The 16,093-nt window shown below is 38.7% G+C and overlaps 1 protein-coding gene and 1 long non-coding RNA gene across 2 annotated transcripts in view; one reads left to right on the top strand and one right to left on the bottom strand.

Annotated features, from left to right (window-relative positions):
- The window catches only part of LOC134677535 (xaa-Pro aminopeptidase ApepP-like), a 40,745-nt gene extending 25,091 nt beyond the window's left edge, over positions 1 to 15,654 (bottom strand). Inside the window, exons 1-6 of the mRNA XM_063536001.1 lie at positions 15,629 to 15,654; positions 14,842 to 14,933; positions 13,272 to 13,396; positions 11,549 to 11,720; positions 10,640 to 10,746; positions 9,364 to 9,499 (exon numbers count right to left, since the gene is read on the bottom strand). Coding sequence (XP_063392071.1) covers positions 9,364 to 9,499; positions 10,640 to 10,746; positions 11,549 to 11,720; positions 13,272 to 13,396; positions 14,842 to 14,884 — 583 coding nt within the window. The 5' untranslated portion in view covers positions 14,885 to 14,933; positions 15,629 to 15,654. The remainder of the gene's footprint in view (positions 1 to 9,363; positions 9,500 to 10,639; positions 10,747 to 11,548; positions 11,721 to 13,271; positions 13,397 to 14,841; positions 14,934 to 15,628) is intronic.
- LOC134677592 (uncharacterized) overlaps positions 1 to 16,093 on the top strand; it is a 55,122-nt gene that overhangs the window by 20,215 nt on the left and 18,814 nt on the right. The window lies entirely within an intron of this gene.

The raw sequence follows: 16,093 nt of genomic DNA, 5'->3' as shown, positions 1-16,093 counted from the left end.
CAGAAGAAATTCGTGCTATCTTACTTAATGATGACATTGTGCAATCGGTTCTCCACCATGTGTTTACATACTAACAGCCTGCAAATATGTAAGGTCGAAGCTGAGGCTATATACAACTCGTGGGCAGAACCACGGCCGTAACACGCGAGGCGAGCACCTCCTGCTAGTCCTGCGCTGCCGACTGGCCAAGGCTCGGAAGTCACTCGGTGTCATGGGTGTACAAATTTATAACACACTTCCAAAAGAGGTCATTAACTCAGCTAGTGAGTAGTTACAATATTTGTAACTTTAATAGTACATTACTACAGAGGCCGGGATGAAAGGGGTTGCCGGCCGAAGACATATAGACGGCCGAGCGAAGCGAGGCCGGATAGGTCTGAGCGCGGGCAACCCCATTTCCCGCCGAGGTATGTATAGTGCTTTTCTCAAACATGCAATGAAATAAAATAAAAAATCCACGAAACCCAAGTTTTATTTATAGAAAAAACTAAAAGTAAACTAAACCCAAAATATAACCAACACGTACCTATATCATTATCACGCGTATGTTTTACACGAGTCGTGTATTTTTACTACCCGTATATTTTCATGTATCTTTGATTTTTTCGCCTTGTATCCGTCTGACTGTCGTTTTCGTCACACAAGTTTACATAGTCTTTCATGTTGATATCATGTTTCACATACATCGTTGCTTTATGCATGGAGTAAATAAGTATAATTTCCACAGTGTTGACGAATTTGTAGTTACATTCATTTAAAATATGCCACAAAACTGTTTCTAATAAACTGTAAGCCATTTTTCTTAGTTTCTCAAATAATAAAATTGCCATAAGCAACCATATACATACTTCGTCTTTGACTTGGCGGCAGAGGAAGTTATTTAAAATCAATTCTGCTTACGCTGCCAATTCCAACATCTACGATTACAATTAATATTAATTTCATTATTTCGTCGGAACTCATATTAAAGTCAAAAAATCAACAACGCACCATAAATCCAACAAAACAGAATGAATATTTTTCAACTTTACCTCCATAACAATTAAAAAAATATAACTACGCGTGTTTGAATAGACCTTTTTACCGCTAACGTTTAGATGAAATATTTTAAATATTTTTATTTGTGTAGTTAAATTTATAATTTAAAATTATATAATGTATTATTTAGTTCATGTTGATTTTATACAAATAAAACTGCAAATTATAGCAAACATTGTTTTTTGTTTTTTTTTATAGGCGTAGTGGCAGAGTGTCATTACGAACCATAAAGCAAATACTGCCTCTAGTTTTTTTTAATGGATGAATGCCTCGATGCTGTGTCACAAATATCTGTGAAATGAAAATTAAAAAAGAGGACTTTGCCGGCCTAGGCCTGCAAGATGTGTATGAAATTCCATTAACGACCTTTTGTCCTAGCCGCACCTGAAACGTCATACTTCGCAGCCTATTATAAGGAACATAACATCAATATTTCATTGCATGTTTGAGAAAAAAATGTTAATTGGTTTAGCTTGTTACACTATTATATGTGAATTTATGTTAAGAAATACTGATGTCTAAAAATGATATTATTTATAAGAACTGAATATAATGTAAAAATGTAACTACTTAATAATTTAAGCTAGTGGTAAATTGATAATTATGTAATGTATAAAGCTTTGTGACGTGTAAAATTATTTATGATGTTATAAATAAATATCTCGATCTCAATCTCAATCGTCATATATGCAAGGATTCGTCACTGTAAGAATAGAAATAAAAAATGCATCAAGTTCTACATACGCACCGGTTCTCGTATATATATTGTTTAAAGAGAAAAAAAAGCAAGGAAAAAAAACTCTCATTTCATGCATCATTACATTTGGCATCAAATCAATATGTTAATCACTTAAACACCTTTGTTAAATGCATTTATAAAGCTTTGTGACGTGTAAAATTATTTATGATTTTATAAATAAATATCTCGATCTCAATCTCAATCAATCTCAATAGTCATATATGCAAGGATTCGTCACTGTAAGAATAGAAATAAAAAAATCATCTAACTTCTACATACGCACCGGTTCTCGTATATATATTGTTTAAAGAGAAAAAAAAGCAAGGAAAAAAAAAACTCTTTCATTTCATGCATCATTACATTTGGCATCAATATGTTAATCACTTAAACACCTTTGTTAAATGTATTTGTTTGCCGGGTAAAAACTGCATTTATGTCTCGTTCTTGCTTTTTTGCCAATTCGTAATGCCAAATTTACCAATATGTCACAATGCCGCCAGCAATCCTTAGTTCCATTAACTTCATTAGCTTATTTTAGATTTAAGCTAGTTATAATTAATTTTAGTAGTACCACCTTGTATGTTACCTACAAGACAATATCTGCGGTTATTCACTACAGTAGTACAAGACTACATCAACTACGTGTATTACAAGCCATTAGAGATAGTCAAATTTTGACAGAGTTATTCTTTAAGAAGTTTTATAAATATCACGAGTGTATTTGCTTTATTGTCTTTGTTCAGTTCTTTCTGCCAAACATGTCAGTTTGCATACAATTTTTATCGATACTTTCTAAACACTTCATAATAAATATGTACTTTGCGTTACATTTTATTAAATGTAAAAGGGTTTTAGTGGTATTCCACTAAAACCCTACCATAATGCATATGATAAAAGCAGGATTTACCTGTAAGTAGTCTTAAACATCCACCTGCACCACTTCATTCTCTAAAATTTCAATGAACTAATCGCTCGGTAGGCGCTCATTGATTGAGAGATAAGAGGCAAAAGGTGCATGATGGTTCATTATGTTTAAGAGTACTCGCAGCTCGAGATATAACCTGGGTGCGCCAAGCCCATAGCCACGACTCAATGACTTTTTCATAATCCACAGAAAGATGGTTTGCCGTGGCCCTCTGGGTTATAGTGTAACGGACCCGGTGACTATAGAAACACATTTACGATGGCAGCGGGGGCCACACGAGAAATTTATGTTAACGAGTCCAATTACGCTTGCTGTCATTCAACGCAACGTTCGCAATCTTGCCTATTATCTATTCGCCTCTTAGTTTGTCACTCTTTAGCACCACCCAGGGGACACGTGCAGGGTTGTGTGGTAGGTATGCTCCTGCGGACGCGAGTAACATTTGTCCCCCTTCTTACTGTTATGAAAACAGTGAAAGCTTCTTTTGTCGGCAACAACCGCTGCCTAACGTTTCCTCTGTCAAAGGAGATGTTAGTCCTGTCAGTCACGTTTCCAAATGTTGGCAAACGTGTTACGAGGAACAAAGTGCAAATAAGAGTCGAGCTAAGCTAACTCGGCACCATTTTCAATAATGCAGTGTAAAACGTGTCACACTTTCACTGTACACTATCAAACGTGATGCAGAGTTAATTTAGCCCGACTTATAAGGTATATATTTTTACAGTACACATGGTCCTATTTTCTCGCACTAGTGCGTAAAATAGCACTTTTCGTGCGTATGTCAAAAGATTAAAGAGCCATATGTACTGTAAAACGTTGTACGATACACGTGCAAAAAGGTAATTCGCAACTCGTGTCGATTTTTAAAACACTCCCTTCGGTCGTGTTTTAATTTATCGCCACTCGTTTCGAATTTCCTCTTTTCCGCACTTGTATCGTAAATAACTATTTCACGGTCTTTAGAGATATGGAAAATAAATACTTATCGCAAAATACTAAATGAAAATACACCAAATAATTCAATTTCAGCCGTAAGAGGTAAGAAAAAGAAAAAGTCCGCTAGCAAGTCTAAATCTCGAAATTCTATATTACCTCTACCTACGAAATTACATATAAGTAGCACGCCAATCTCAGACTTAGCCCAAAAAGAACTTTCGACGCCTGCGAATCCCAAGAAACGGACTACAACACCGGAGGCTGATTCTTCAATAAGTGGGTCACCATCAGTCACAATAGAAACGACGAAACATATAGTAAAGTCGAAACTTTGCCTAACAAGTGCTAACAAAAGAAACAAAATACTGCAAGTGGCACAGAATGCACTTTCAGACACTTTAGAGATATGTCACTACTTAATGCCCAATTGTGGAATTACAGAATTGTTTCGTGACATTGATAAAAAGACAATCAATTTCACAAAACAAGATTATTGCATTGTCTGTATCGGGGAAGAAGATTTTACGGAAACTAAAGATTACCAGCGTTTAGTGAACCTTATAAGAAACACTTTATCAAAATTAGATTACACAAACTTCATTATATGTTCGCCTACATTCAAGTGTAAAAATACAGGTATAATGTTTAATTGGAGGATTGAAACTTTTAATAATTTACTTTACTGTGATAACCTAAAATATGAGTACTCATTTTTGCTTGACTCAAATCTCGAATTGTCATTTGAGTACGATATGTTTAGCAGAGCGTCTGGATTTGTAAATAACAACGGTGTAAAACAGATATTTCAAGGTATCAAGAAAACTATCTTGTATATAGAGCAATTTAATAAGTTCAACCAACCGGAACCGAAAGCTCTTTTCTCTACCAAAAAAAATGATATAGGTATACAAACGGACCCACAGCCACCTCTAACAAATAACTCTAATATAACAACGCACTCTCAATACTCTCATTCCTTTCGTGCCTAAAACGAAACTAAAAAATACAATAACTCACCACGATTGTAATACAAGTTTCCAGTTATTGCACCAGAATATAGCTAGTGTCTTAAAAAAACAGGATGAGCTAGAAATTGTTTTGGAAGAATATTCCGCACAAAAACAGCCAATTCATATTGGCTACAAATATAATGACCACCAAAAAATACTTTGGTACCCTAAATAAAAAAATAATGCTTACCAAAAAAAATTACTGAACACCAAAAAAATAAGGCCTAAAATTACAAAAGTACCACCGTTTTAATTACGACTGCACTTCAAATTGTATTCGAATACCAAATATATTGAATGATTACCAAAAATCATTAATGATCACCAAATCTTGAAGACCAAATTAATGCGATATTTTCAACTAAATAAACACTATGATACCCAAAAAATGTATACATATTACCAAATAAAGTAAAATGCTGCCAAAATTATTAGCCCCTCCCGCTCTACCCCCCGTACCCCGCACCGCATACCTATCTAACCTAACCTACTTTTCTAGGAGCATACTGAAATGCTACTAGAAAAGTAGGTTAGGTTTGTACTGCTATCAGTTAAGTGGGCTAGGTTAGCACTGCGACCCTTACAGAAATGAATTGCTACTAGAAAAGTGGGTTAGGTTAGGTTTAAACTGCGACCCTTACAGAAAAGAAATGCTACTAGAAAAGTGGGTTAGGTTAGGTTTGAACTGTGACCCTTACAGAAACGAAATGCTACTAGAAAAGTGGGTTAGGTTAGGTTTGAACTGTGACCCTTACAGAAACGAAATGTTACTAGAAAAGTGGGTTAGGTTAGGTTTGAACTGCGACCCATACAGAAACGAAATGCTACTAGAAAAGTGGGTTAGGTTAGGTTTGAACTGCGACCCTTACAGAAACGAAATTCTACTAGAAAAGTGGGTTAGGTTAGGTTTGATCTGTGACCCATACAGAAACAATTGTGGTTACAATTTTGGTGGTCATTTACTATATTCGGGTGTACAATGATTATTTTGGAGTCATTTGCTTTAATAGGATAGCAAGATTTAAAAATTTGGTTATAATTTTACATTAAAATGGAGTTCTAATTTTGGTGGTCATTTACTATTTTTGGGTTTACAATGATTATTTTGGTGTCATTTTATTTAATAGGATATCAAGATGTGAAAATTTGGTTATCAATTGACATTAAAATGGGGTTTGAAATTTGGTAATCATTTACAATTTTTGGGTTAATAATGATTAGTTTGGTGTCATTTCCTTTAATAGGATAGTAAAATGTAATAAAATTGGTAATCATTTCACATTAAAATGGTGTTATAATTTTGGTGATCATTCATTATTTTAGGGTGGTAAAGTACATTTTTTTGGTATTAAATTTTATTAAATCTGGTGATCAGTTAAATAGCAGCCATTCATATTCTATGCCTAACTGAAACTTTTCTTAAAAAAGGAATGGAACAAAACGTTTGCATTAACAAATACAAAATGGCAGCTTTTTTCTCGCGCCTCTGTGAAAGAAGAGGTGGTTCATGTATTTTGCTTAAAAATGAATTAGATTACAAAACATTAAATATATGCGATCAAATTTCAGAAAACTATATATTTGAATGTTGTGGAATACAGATAGAGCAAATGGGACTGATTGTGATCTGTATATACAGAACTCCCTCCTCGAATGTACTGGCATTCTTAGAAAAACTAAATTATCTGCTTTCTAAAATAAATAAAAAACAAAGCAAAATCATCTTGTGTGGAGACTGGAACATTAACATACTCAAAACTGATAAGATAAAGTCAAGAATTAATTAGCATTTTGGAAGCAAATAATTTTAAAATTCATACCGCTACACCGACGCGACAATCGTCGTGTATAGACCTCGTTACCAGCAACATGGCGCAGGTATTGAGCCGAAATGACCATTTAGGTTTGTCAGATCATAATACAGGACAGTTTGCCTCATTTGATCTAGGGAGACTAAAATATCTTAGGAACTGGTACGAACATAGACGAGACTTTAGTGCCGAAAATACACAGAAATTTATCAATGCTATAGGTTCTCTATCTTTTCATAATTTATATACCAATAATGAGATAAATGCAGCGTTCAGTGAGTTCCATGATTTACTAATTCTCTTTTTTGAATTATGTTTTCCGAAAATTAAGGTGAGAATTACTCAAAAGACTAAAAACTCGCCTTGGATAACGAAAGGGATACGGAAATGTTGCAAACAAAAGCGCTATCTCTATCTCTCTTACAGAAAATCAACTGCAAGTGATAAGCCACTTTGTAAAAGTCTTTACATTAACTACACAAAAACACTACGACGTTGCATTAATAAAGCCCAACGTATGGTCAACAAAAATATAATTAAAACTGCTAGAAACAAATGTAGAGCAACTTGGTCAGTAATTCATCGGAATATTAACACCAAGGGATTAGTAAAACAGCTAGACCAAATATACAACAATGGAAAACTCATAGATGATCCCCTAGAACTAGCGGAAGCATTTAATAATTTCTTTATAGATCTTACTTCTACAATTAACACGACCGCGACACGAGCGCCTCTACACAGTTCTCATAAATACAACCAAATAAACTCTATGTTTTTAACCCCCGTATCCGAAAATGAGGTGTTAAATATTATATTTTCACTTAATAACACAAATTCGGTTGGATATGACTTTATAAGCACCAAATTATTAAAATTATGCGCCCAGAAGTTAGCTATTCCTATGACGTATCTAATTAATCTCTCTATCACCACAGGTATATTTCCGGATCGTCTTAAATACTCGATAGTTAAGCCAATATACAAAAAAGGTAACGCTCTAGACATGAATAACTATAGACCTATCACTCTTATTCCTATAATTTCAAAAGTGTTCGAAAAAGTGATTGCTAAGAGATTATATGATTTCCTACAAAAAAACAAACTACTAAGCACGGATCAATTCGGATTTCAGTCAGGTAAATCGACGTCTCTGGCTAGTTTTTCTTTAGTTAAATATGTTACCGAGTGCCTTGATCGTAAAGAACCTGTTATAGCATTATTTTTAGATATGTCTAAGGCATTCGATTTTGTAAATCATAAAACGCTTCTCAATAAAATTTACGATTATGGCATTAGAGGGAAAGCCCATGACTGGCTTACTAGCTACCTAAGTGATAGGAGACAGTGTACAGAAGTATCTAAAGTAATTAATGACGAAAAAGTATGTGTCATGTCAGAATATAAACTTAATCCACGAGGAGTTCCGCAAGGAAGCATTTTAGGACCATTATTGTTTCTTTTATATATTAATGACCTTCCCGATGTAACAACACACAAATGTATATTATTTGCTGACGACACGACTTTATTGTTTAAATGTACGAACGTTGATACCTTTGAAAATGAAATAAATGAAACTATTAGAGCCATAGTAAATTGGCTGAATATACATGATCTTAAAATTAATATTGGTAAAACCAAAGCTGTACAATTTAGAACAAATAAGAGCCATGTACTATCCTTAAATATAATGTATAATAATACTAAAGTAGAAATGGTTAACTCGACTGTCTTTTTAGGATTAACTCTTGACGAACACTGTAACTGGAAGAAACATATTGACCTTGTATGTACTAAAGTGAACCGTTTTGTGTACGCACTCAAACGGCTAAAACAAATCGCATCCCTAGACACAGCTTTAAACGCCTATCATAGCTACGTGTCATCTGTGTTACGATATGGCGTTATAATCTGGGGTAACTGTGTTGATATTGATAGAGCATTCAAAGCCCAAAAAAAGTGCATTAGAGCACTAGGCGGTATTGGTACAAGAGAATCGTGCAAGCCCATATTCAAAAAACTTAAAATTCTGCCATTGGCATGTATATACATAGCAGAAATATGCATTTTCGTAAAAAAACATTACCAATACTTTACCTTTATAGCTCAAGTAAATCCAAATGCTAGAGCTAATCGGTTGAACAAACTTCTCGGTACAAAAAGCAATTTGGCTCTTTATCGAAATAATGTTGATGGGATGACATACATAATATATAATAAACTGCCACAATCCTTAAGAGACATGCCACTTATTAAATTTAGAAAAGAAATTATAATATTTTTAAGCGAGCACAATTTTTATAGCATTAAGGAATATTTAAACGTAGATTTTTATTAATATTGTGACATTTTATTTATTATTAATTGTTGTAATTTTTATTTAATGTTATTGTAATTGATTATGTAATTTATTGTAATATAATGTAAATAGGTTTTTTAAATATTTTGCATGCCTACTAGTATAAGGTATTGACATTATCTGGACATAATACAATTAACTCTACCAACTTATCTGTACATAATGTTAAGCAAAATAAACACATTTCATTTCATTTCATTTCATTTCAAACATATTAAAATTAATTGGATTGAAACATGTCGAGCAATAGCTCGATTATTTTAAATGGGTCACTCACTTATTATTAAGTCGAATACGACTTAATAATAAGTGAGTGACCCATTTAAAATAATTTTATAACGCAAAATATTACAAGGGAAGTAACTATGACTGTAAACTCTCGCGTTTTTTACCCATATTTAATTACACAAACGGTATACCCGCGATATAATTTCATTGTTTTTAGTTGCACTAGCTTTGGTCACAGGAAGACGGAATTTGAGGTAAAAACAATGAAATTATATCGCGGTGGACCCGTTTGTGTAATTAATTGCTAACTATACCTGTGTACTCGACGGGCAGCCCGAACACGGGGTTACTAGGGCGCGCGGGCGCCGGCTCGCCGACGTTGACCCGCGCCGCGTCCACCAGGTTGTCGGCGGTCGCTTGTAGCTGGATGCCGGATGGGGTCAATGCGTTCTGGATACAAATTAATAAAATATTAAAATCAAATTAAGGAACCGGATAGGGTTAAGGCGTTCTGGGTACATATAAAACAATATTATAATCAAATTAAGGAAACGATATGAACATTAATAAAAAAACCGTGCTTTTTAATATTTGTATTTAGTTAGAGTTAGACCAAAGTCTGTAGCGTTTTGATAGCCCACGCAGTGCCAGTGTTATTTTAAATGTAAAACTTCTAAGAAATTATGAAGTATAAATAACAGTTGCACTGCGTGGGCTATCAAAATCGCTGAATACTTTTCTTGGTCTAACTCTATTACAATAGTCTCCCCTATGTGTAGGATGTACCTGTAACGCCACCCACGCCGTCCTAGTGTAAGCGGTAGGGTCCACCCCCTCCACATCTAAGGTCAAGTTGCTCGCCAGCCACGCTAGGATCGTCAGGATATTACAATATAGTCTCCCCTATGTGTAGGATGTACCTGTAACGCCACCCACGCCGTCCTAGTGTAAGTGTCGGGGTCCACCCCCACCACATCTAAGGTCAAGTTGCTCGCCAGCCACGCTAGGATCGTCAGGATATTACAATATAGTCTCCCCTATGTGTAGGATGTACCTGTAACGCCACCCACGCCGTCCTAGTGTAAGTGTCGGGGTCCACCCCCACCACATCTAAGGTCAAGTTGCTCGCCAGCCACGCTAGGATCGTCAGGATATTACAATATAGTCTCCCCTATGTGTAGGATGTACCTGTAACGCCACCCACGCCGTCCTAGTGTAAGTGTCGGGGTCCACCCCCACCACATCTAAGGTCAAGTTGCTCGCCAGCCACGCTAGGATCGTCAGGATATTACAATATAGTCTCCCCTATGTGTAGGATGTACCTGTAACGCCACCCACGCCGTCCTAGTGTAAGTGTCGGGGTCCACCCCCACCACATCTAAGGTCAAGTTGCTCGCCAGCCACGCTAGGATCGTCAGGATATTACAATATAGTCTCCCCTATGTGTAGGATGTACCTGTAACGCCACCCACGCCGTCCTAGTGTAAGTGTCGGGGTCCACCCCCACCACATCTAAGGTCAAGTTGCTCGCCAGCCACGCTAGGATCGTCAGGATATTACAATATAGTCTCCCCTATGTGTAGGATGTACCTGTAACGCCACCCAAGCTGTCCTAGTGTAAGTGGTGGGGTCCACCCCCACCACATCTCCTGAAGTCAAGTTGCTCGCCAGCCACGCTTGGATCGTCAGGTCCTCGCCTGCAAAAGAGCCTAGAATGTTACATATGACCGTGATTTTGAACGCGAAATTTTAATAACAATACTTCGAGACACAGACATATTAAATATATGCGCCGGTCCATCACCGTCAACGCAAGCTCCCGATGACACTCCTCGATACGGAGTCAAACATGTCAAGCGTTTTTCGATTTAAAATACGTGAGTGACCCATTCTTAATATATTTAAAGCGAAATTTGATAGTAAAAATGTCAAGGATCGTGAAATTAAATCTTATGGTTTTGGTATCTTTCTTTAAACTTGTTGTTACCTTGCCGCTCACTGTGTGGTTTCTACTTGAATCTCGAACTGCGTGAAGTAACGGCCGTCACACACCAGGGCGTGGTATTTAGTCACTACCGCAGACAACTGTCTGTCTAAACACTAACGTTACCTTGTCGCATGAGCGTCCACTGTGTAGTGTCTACTTGAATTTCGAACTGCGTGAAGTAATGCCCGTCACACACCAGGGCGTGGTCTTTAGTCACCACCGCGGACATCTGTCTGTCTAAACTCTAACGTTACCTTGCCGCATGAGCGTCCACTGTGTGGTGTCTACTTGAATCTGGAACTGCGTGAAGTAACGTCCGTCACACGGGCGTGGTCTTTTGTCACCACCGCGGACATCTGTCTGTCTAAACTCTAACGTTACCTTGCCGCATGAGCGTCCACTGTGTCGTGTCCACTTGAATCTCGAACTGCGTGAAGTAACGGCCGTCACACACCAGGGCGTGGTCTTTTGTCACCACCGCGGACATCTGTCTGTCTAAACATTAACGCTACCTTGCCGCATGAGCGTCCACTGTGTGGTATCTACTTGAATCTCGAACTGCGTGAAGTAACGTCCGTCGGTCCACACCAGGGCGTGGTCTTTCGTCACTACCGCGGTACCCGAGGAACCGGTAAGCCCGGAGAGCCATTCACGGCGAGCGTCAGATGCCGCTATATACTGAGACTGAAAACAAAATAAATATACTTATACAGTATGTAACTGAACGAAAAGCAATTACTCAAACCCGTTAATGTTTCGGTCATACTAAGCAACTTTTACTATGGGACCAATCCCGAAAACGCGAAAAAAAAGTTGACTCTCCCATAGGAAATTTCAACATCAGACCAGCAAATTGGATGAAACTCAATTTTAAAAATCCAATTTTTTTTCCGCGTTTTCAGGATTGGTCCCGTCCCGAGTCCCGAGGTTAAAGTTGCTCAGTATGAGCTATATAAACATTGAGTAATTGCTTTTCGTTCAGTTACATACTGTATTTGACTGAAGAATGAGCGAATCGCCTAGCGTGGTACGGGCATGTGATGCGGAGGGATGAAAGTCATGTGACGAAAAAGGATGAATGTGGAGGGAAGTAATGGGAGAGGAAGACCGAGAAAAGGGTGGATGGACTGTGTGAGAGATGATATGAAGCGAACGCAAGTGAATGATGAGATGACGGGTGACAGAGAGGCATGGAAGAAAAAGACATGCTGCGCCGACCCCAAATGAATGGGATAAGGGCAAGCGAATGATGAATGATTTGACTGAAGAATGAAGAGATGACGATGACATTCGTCTGAAATGCTGATCTGAATGTGTGAATACGAGTAAAATTATAATCTACTAGTACATTGATATGATGGTCGCGCATTAATATCGCTATGGCAGTCATGCGTCACTTTTGCACATAGAGGTATAATCTTGGTACAATAACATAGAGATGACACGGGGGAGGGGCCAAACGACCGAACGAGATGCACTTATGGAAATTTCAGTAGGAGTAGCAGAGAAAGCGGGATTATTGCTTGTCCTTGTCACAGTCTCACTTTTTGTTTGCTCCCCACCAAAATTTTAGTATGGTTTATGGTGGGCAACAAATAACCCGACCTAATTACGTAGATTGTTTTTGGTATGTTGTCAGATTGTTGCCTTGCGTATGTTTTGTCCCTCACGGAGGCACGCGTATAGCTCATCTATGTAATACTAGGTCTATGCTTTTGCACTTACTCGATGGAGCGTGACAGCCGTTTTAGCACCTCTGGTCACGGAAAAAATAAAAAGACTATTCTTGTGGCGTAAGATTGCCAGAGCTCAAAGAAACTGCGGGTTGTAAGGTCGGCAACGCGCACGTAACACCTCTAGAGTTGCAGGCGTCTGTAGGCTATGGTGACAGCTTACCATCAGGCGGGTCTTATGCTTGTTTGCCACCGACGTAGTATTATTATTTAACCCTTTAGTCCGCAGCGGCAATCTACTTTCCATCAAACTTGGAACAAAAACGCATCTCTACTATAAGAATTACGGTTCGAAATCGAATGACTAGAAAGGGATGTCTAATGGTTAAAGGGTTGAAAAACCTTACATTGTGTGCGTCAGCCGTAGGTACGATGTAGGCGTGGAGGTTGTGTTCGTCCATAACCGCCCGCAGCGCGGCGATACGCTCAGCAGCTGTTAGGGCACTCAAACTACGTCCGGTGCCATCCTCAACTGGACGTAGACTACATTGGCTAGACTTACATTGTGTGCGTCAGCCGTAGGTACGATGTAGGCGTGGAGGTTGTGTTCGTCCATAACCGCCCGCAGCGCTGCGATACGCTCAGCAGCGGTGAGCGCGCTCGAACTACGCCCGGTGCCATCCTCAACTGGACGTAGACTACATTGGCTAGACTTACATTGTGTGCGTCAGCCGTAAGTACTATGTAGGCGTGGAGGCTGTGTTCGTCCATAACCGCCCGCAGCGCTGCGATACGCTCAGCAGCGGTGAGCGCGCTCGAACTACGTCCGGTGCCATCCTCAACTGGACGTAGACTACATTGGCTAGACTTACATTGTGTGCGTCAGCCGTAGGTATTATGTAGGCTTCGAGGTTGTGTTCGTCCATAACCGCCCGCAGCGCGGCGATACGCTCCGCAGCGGTGAGGGCACTCAAACTACGCCCGGTGCCATCCTCAACTGAAAGATACGAGTATATTAGGTATCTTGTTACAAGAAATTAGTATGTGACGAGACAATGATAGATATTATTGCGCCTGTGAACGGGTTCCAGCAGGCGTTCTACATGACATTAAAGCTCTCCGAAGGGCCTCTACGTGTTGGATCTATATCCCCACGCAAGCCTATCAAAAGACCGGGATTTATAGGTCCGTGAAATCAGAGGAGATACATAATATTAGGTATTATAGGACAATTTTACACAGATCCGCTTAGCCCCACAGTAAGCTCAATAAGGCTTGTGTTGTATGGGTCCTAGACGACGATATATATAATGTACACATATATACAAATACTTATACAGGGTGATTCAGGAGACGTGAGCAGGAACCACACTGCGCAATTCGTAAATTGTAAGCAACTGTTTCGTATCATCAGTATTAGTGAGGTTAACGTTATTTTCTAGTCGTGTTGAAAACAAAATTAATTTATTTACTACATGCATGGTCACCCTAAAATTAGAATACTAAACTACCGATATTCTGTGTCAAATTGAATGTCATCACTGTCATCACGCGCTGGTCCTCTCAGTTTGCCCACTTAAGGGTTGTTTCACACGTACCACAACCACACCACGTCGCAGCGTTAAAATGCGGTCCAGCAGTGGTTACGTGTGAATTGTACTATTCATTAAACATACAAAATATGCGCCCGACCACGTGTTGTGGTTGTGGTGTTGTTGTGGTTGTCGTGTGGTTGTGGTTACGTGTGAATTGTACTATTCATTAAACATACAAAATATGCGCCCGACCACGTGTTGTGGTTGTGGTGTGGTTGTGGTTGTCGTGTGGTTGTGGTACGTGTCAAACAACCCTAAGTTGTATCCAGACGAGACAATTTTTCGCCAATCTGATGAAATTCTCCGATCGAACAGGGCCGTGCGGACGCAAATACCAATTTGATTCCCCGATCACATCAGCAGGTGCGGACACAAAAATGCCAATTTTCATAGTAGAATGCAAATTGGTGATTTAATTTGTGTACCTGAGGACGCTAGATGAGATTGACCAATTATTTTCCTGAACAAATCGACTGATTTCGTCAGTCCCGTTTGGATACCCCTTTATAAAAGTAAAAAAATATTAAAAAGACATACTGTAGACCGCTTCATCGGGTTCCGCCCACTCGAAGTTGGACATGGTCCGTCCCGGCCGCAGGATATGGCCCCATACCGCTCCTGCTGTTAAGCTGAAAAGACAGGTTGCCAACAAACATCATTTTATGCCAATTTTCAAAACGAACATGTGACGTTCCACGGCATAAGGTACCTTAAGGCGGCTGGTGCTTACGTCGCATAGCACCGCAATAATATTGGAGCGGCGTTAATAATAGCGTAAGCGCCAACCGCCATAATCCTTTACCCATGCGACGTCACATATTGATCATGAAACATAAAATAATAATATATGGGAGACATAAAAACTCAAAAATGCGCGTTTTCCCAGAGATAAGACCTAGCTTGATCGATTTTTCGCCCCCCAAAAACCCCCTTTTCGGGGTTGGTCCCATAGTGAAAGTTGCTCAGTATAATCCCAAAACCTCCCTGGCAACGGTAATGCAGTTATTTTTTAGCGACCCTTTATGGGAAACTCGGAATTTCATAACAAAAATAAAAGTTAAAGGAATCATAACTCGAAAACTACGAAAAATCGGCTAACATACATGGGGTATATTCTGATAGCCCACGACGTGAGGAATCTAAAAAAAATTTTTGGACGTCATAGTTTGGACCAGCCTGTATACAAGAATTGCTTGCTTTTCTTTTAATCATCTTACTTAGGTAGACGGATAGACAGATGTACGAGCGATTCTATAAGGGTTCCGTTTTTCTTCTTGAAGTACGGAACCCTAAAAATAACAAAATATTTGGAATAAGTACTTACCAGAGCGCCAAAAGAACTGCCCACCTCGCCATCGCACTAAACACTGTACCAATTAGCCATATCAGAGTTCCAATATTGCTAGATACTGTCGGATATAGATAACGGATTAACTTATTGATTAATATACTAGCTGTAGTTTATGTAGCTACTTACTCGTATAAATTAAGATGTTAATGGGAACAGAAATAATCTTTATTGCACTGACAAAATATTAAATTACATAAATTACTATAAGACATAAATAGGAATATAAAACTAAAACTAACTACAATTAAAATAACTAAAACTAAAAATTAAAAATACCTATCAAAATTTGGAGCCCTCGGGAGGGTGCCCAACACGCAGGCAGCGTTCCCGCGCTGGATTGCGATGGCAATTCGCTGCGCGAGAAAGCTGCCCGCGCGGGGGTCACCCGTTGCCTCCCTCAACCTTTTCCCAAGCGCCTTAATGAGCATATGTGCGCCT

Source organism: Cydia fagiglandana, chromosome 26, assembly GCF_963556715.1.
Source record: "Cydia fagiglandana chromosome 26, ilCydFagi1.1, whole genome shotgun sequence".
NCBI lineage: Eukaryota > Metazoa > Arthropoda > Insecta > Lepidoptera > Tortricidae > Cydia > Cydia fagiglandana.
The sequence above is the reverse complement of the archived record's forward strand: the minus strand, read 5'-3'. Positions and strand labels throughout refer to the sequence as shown.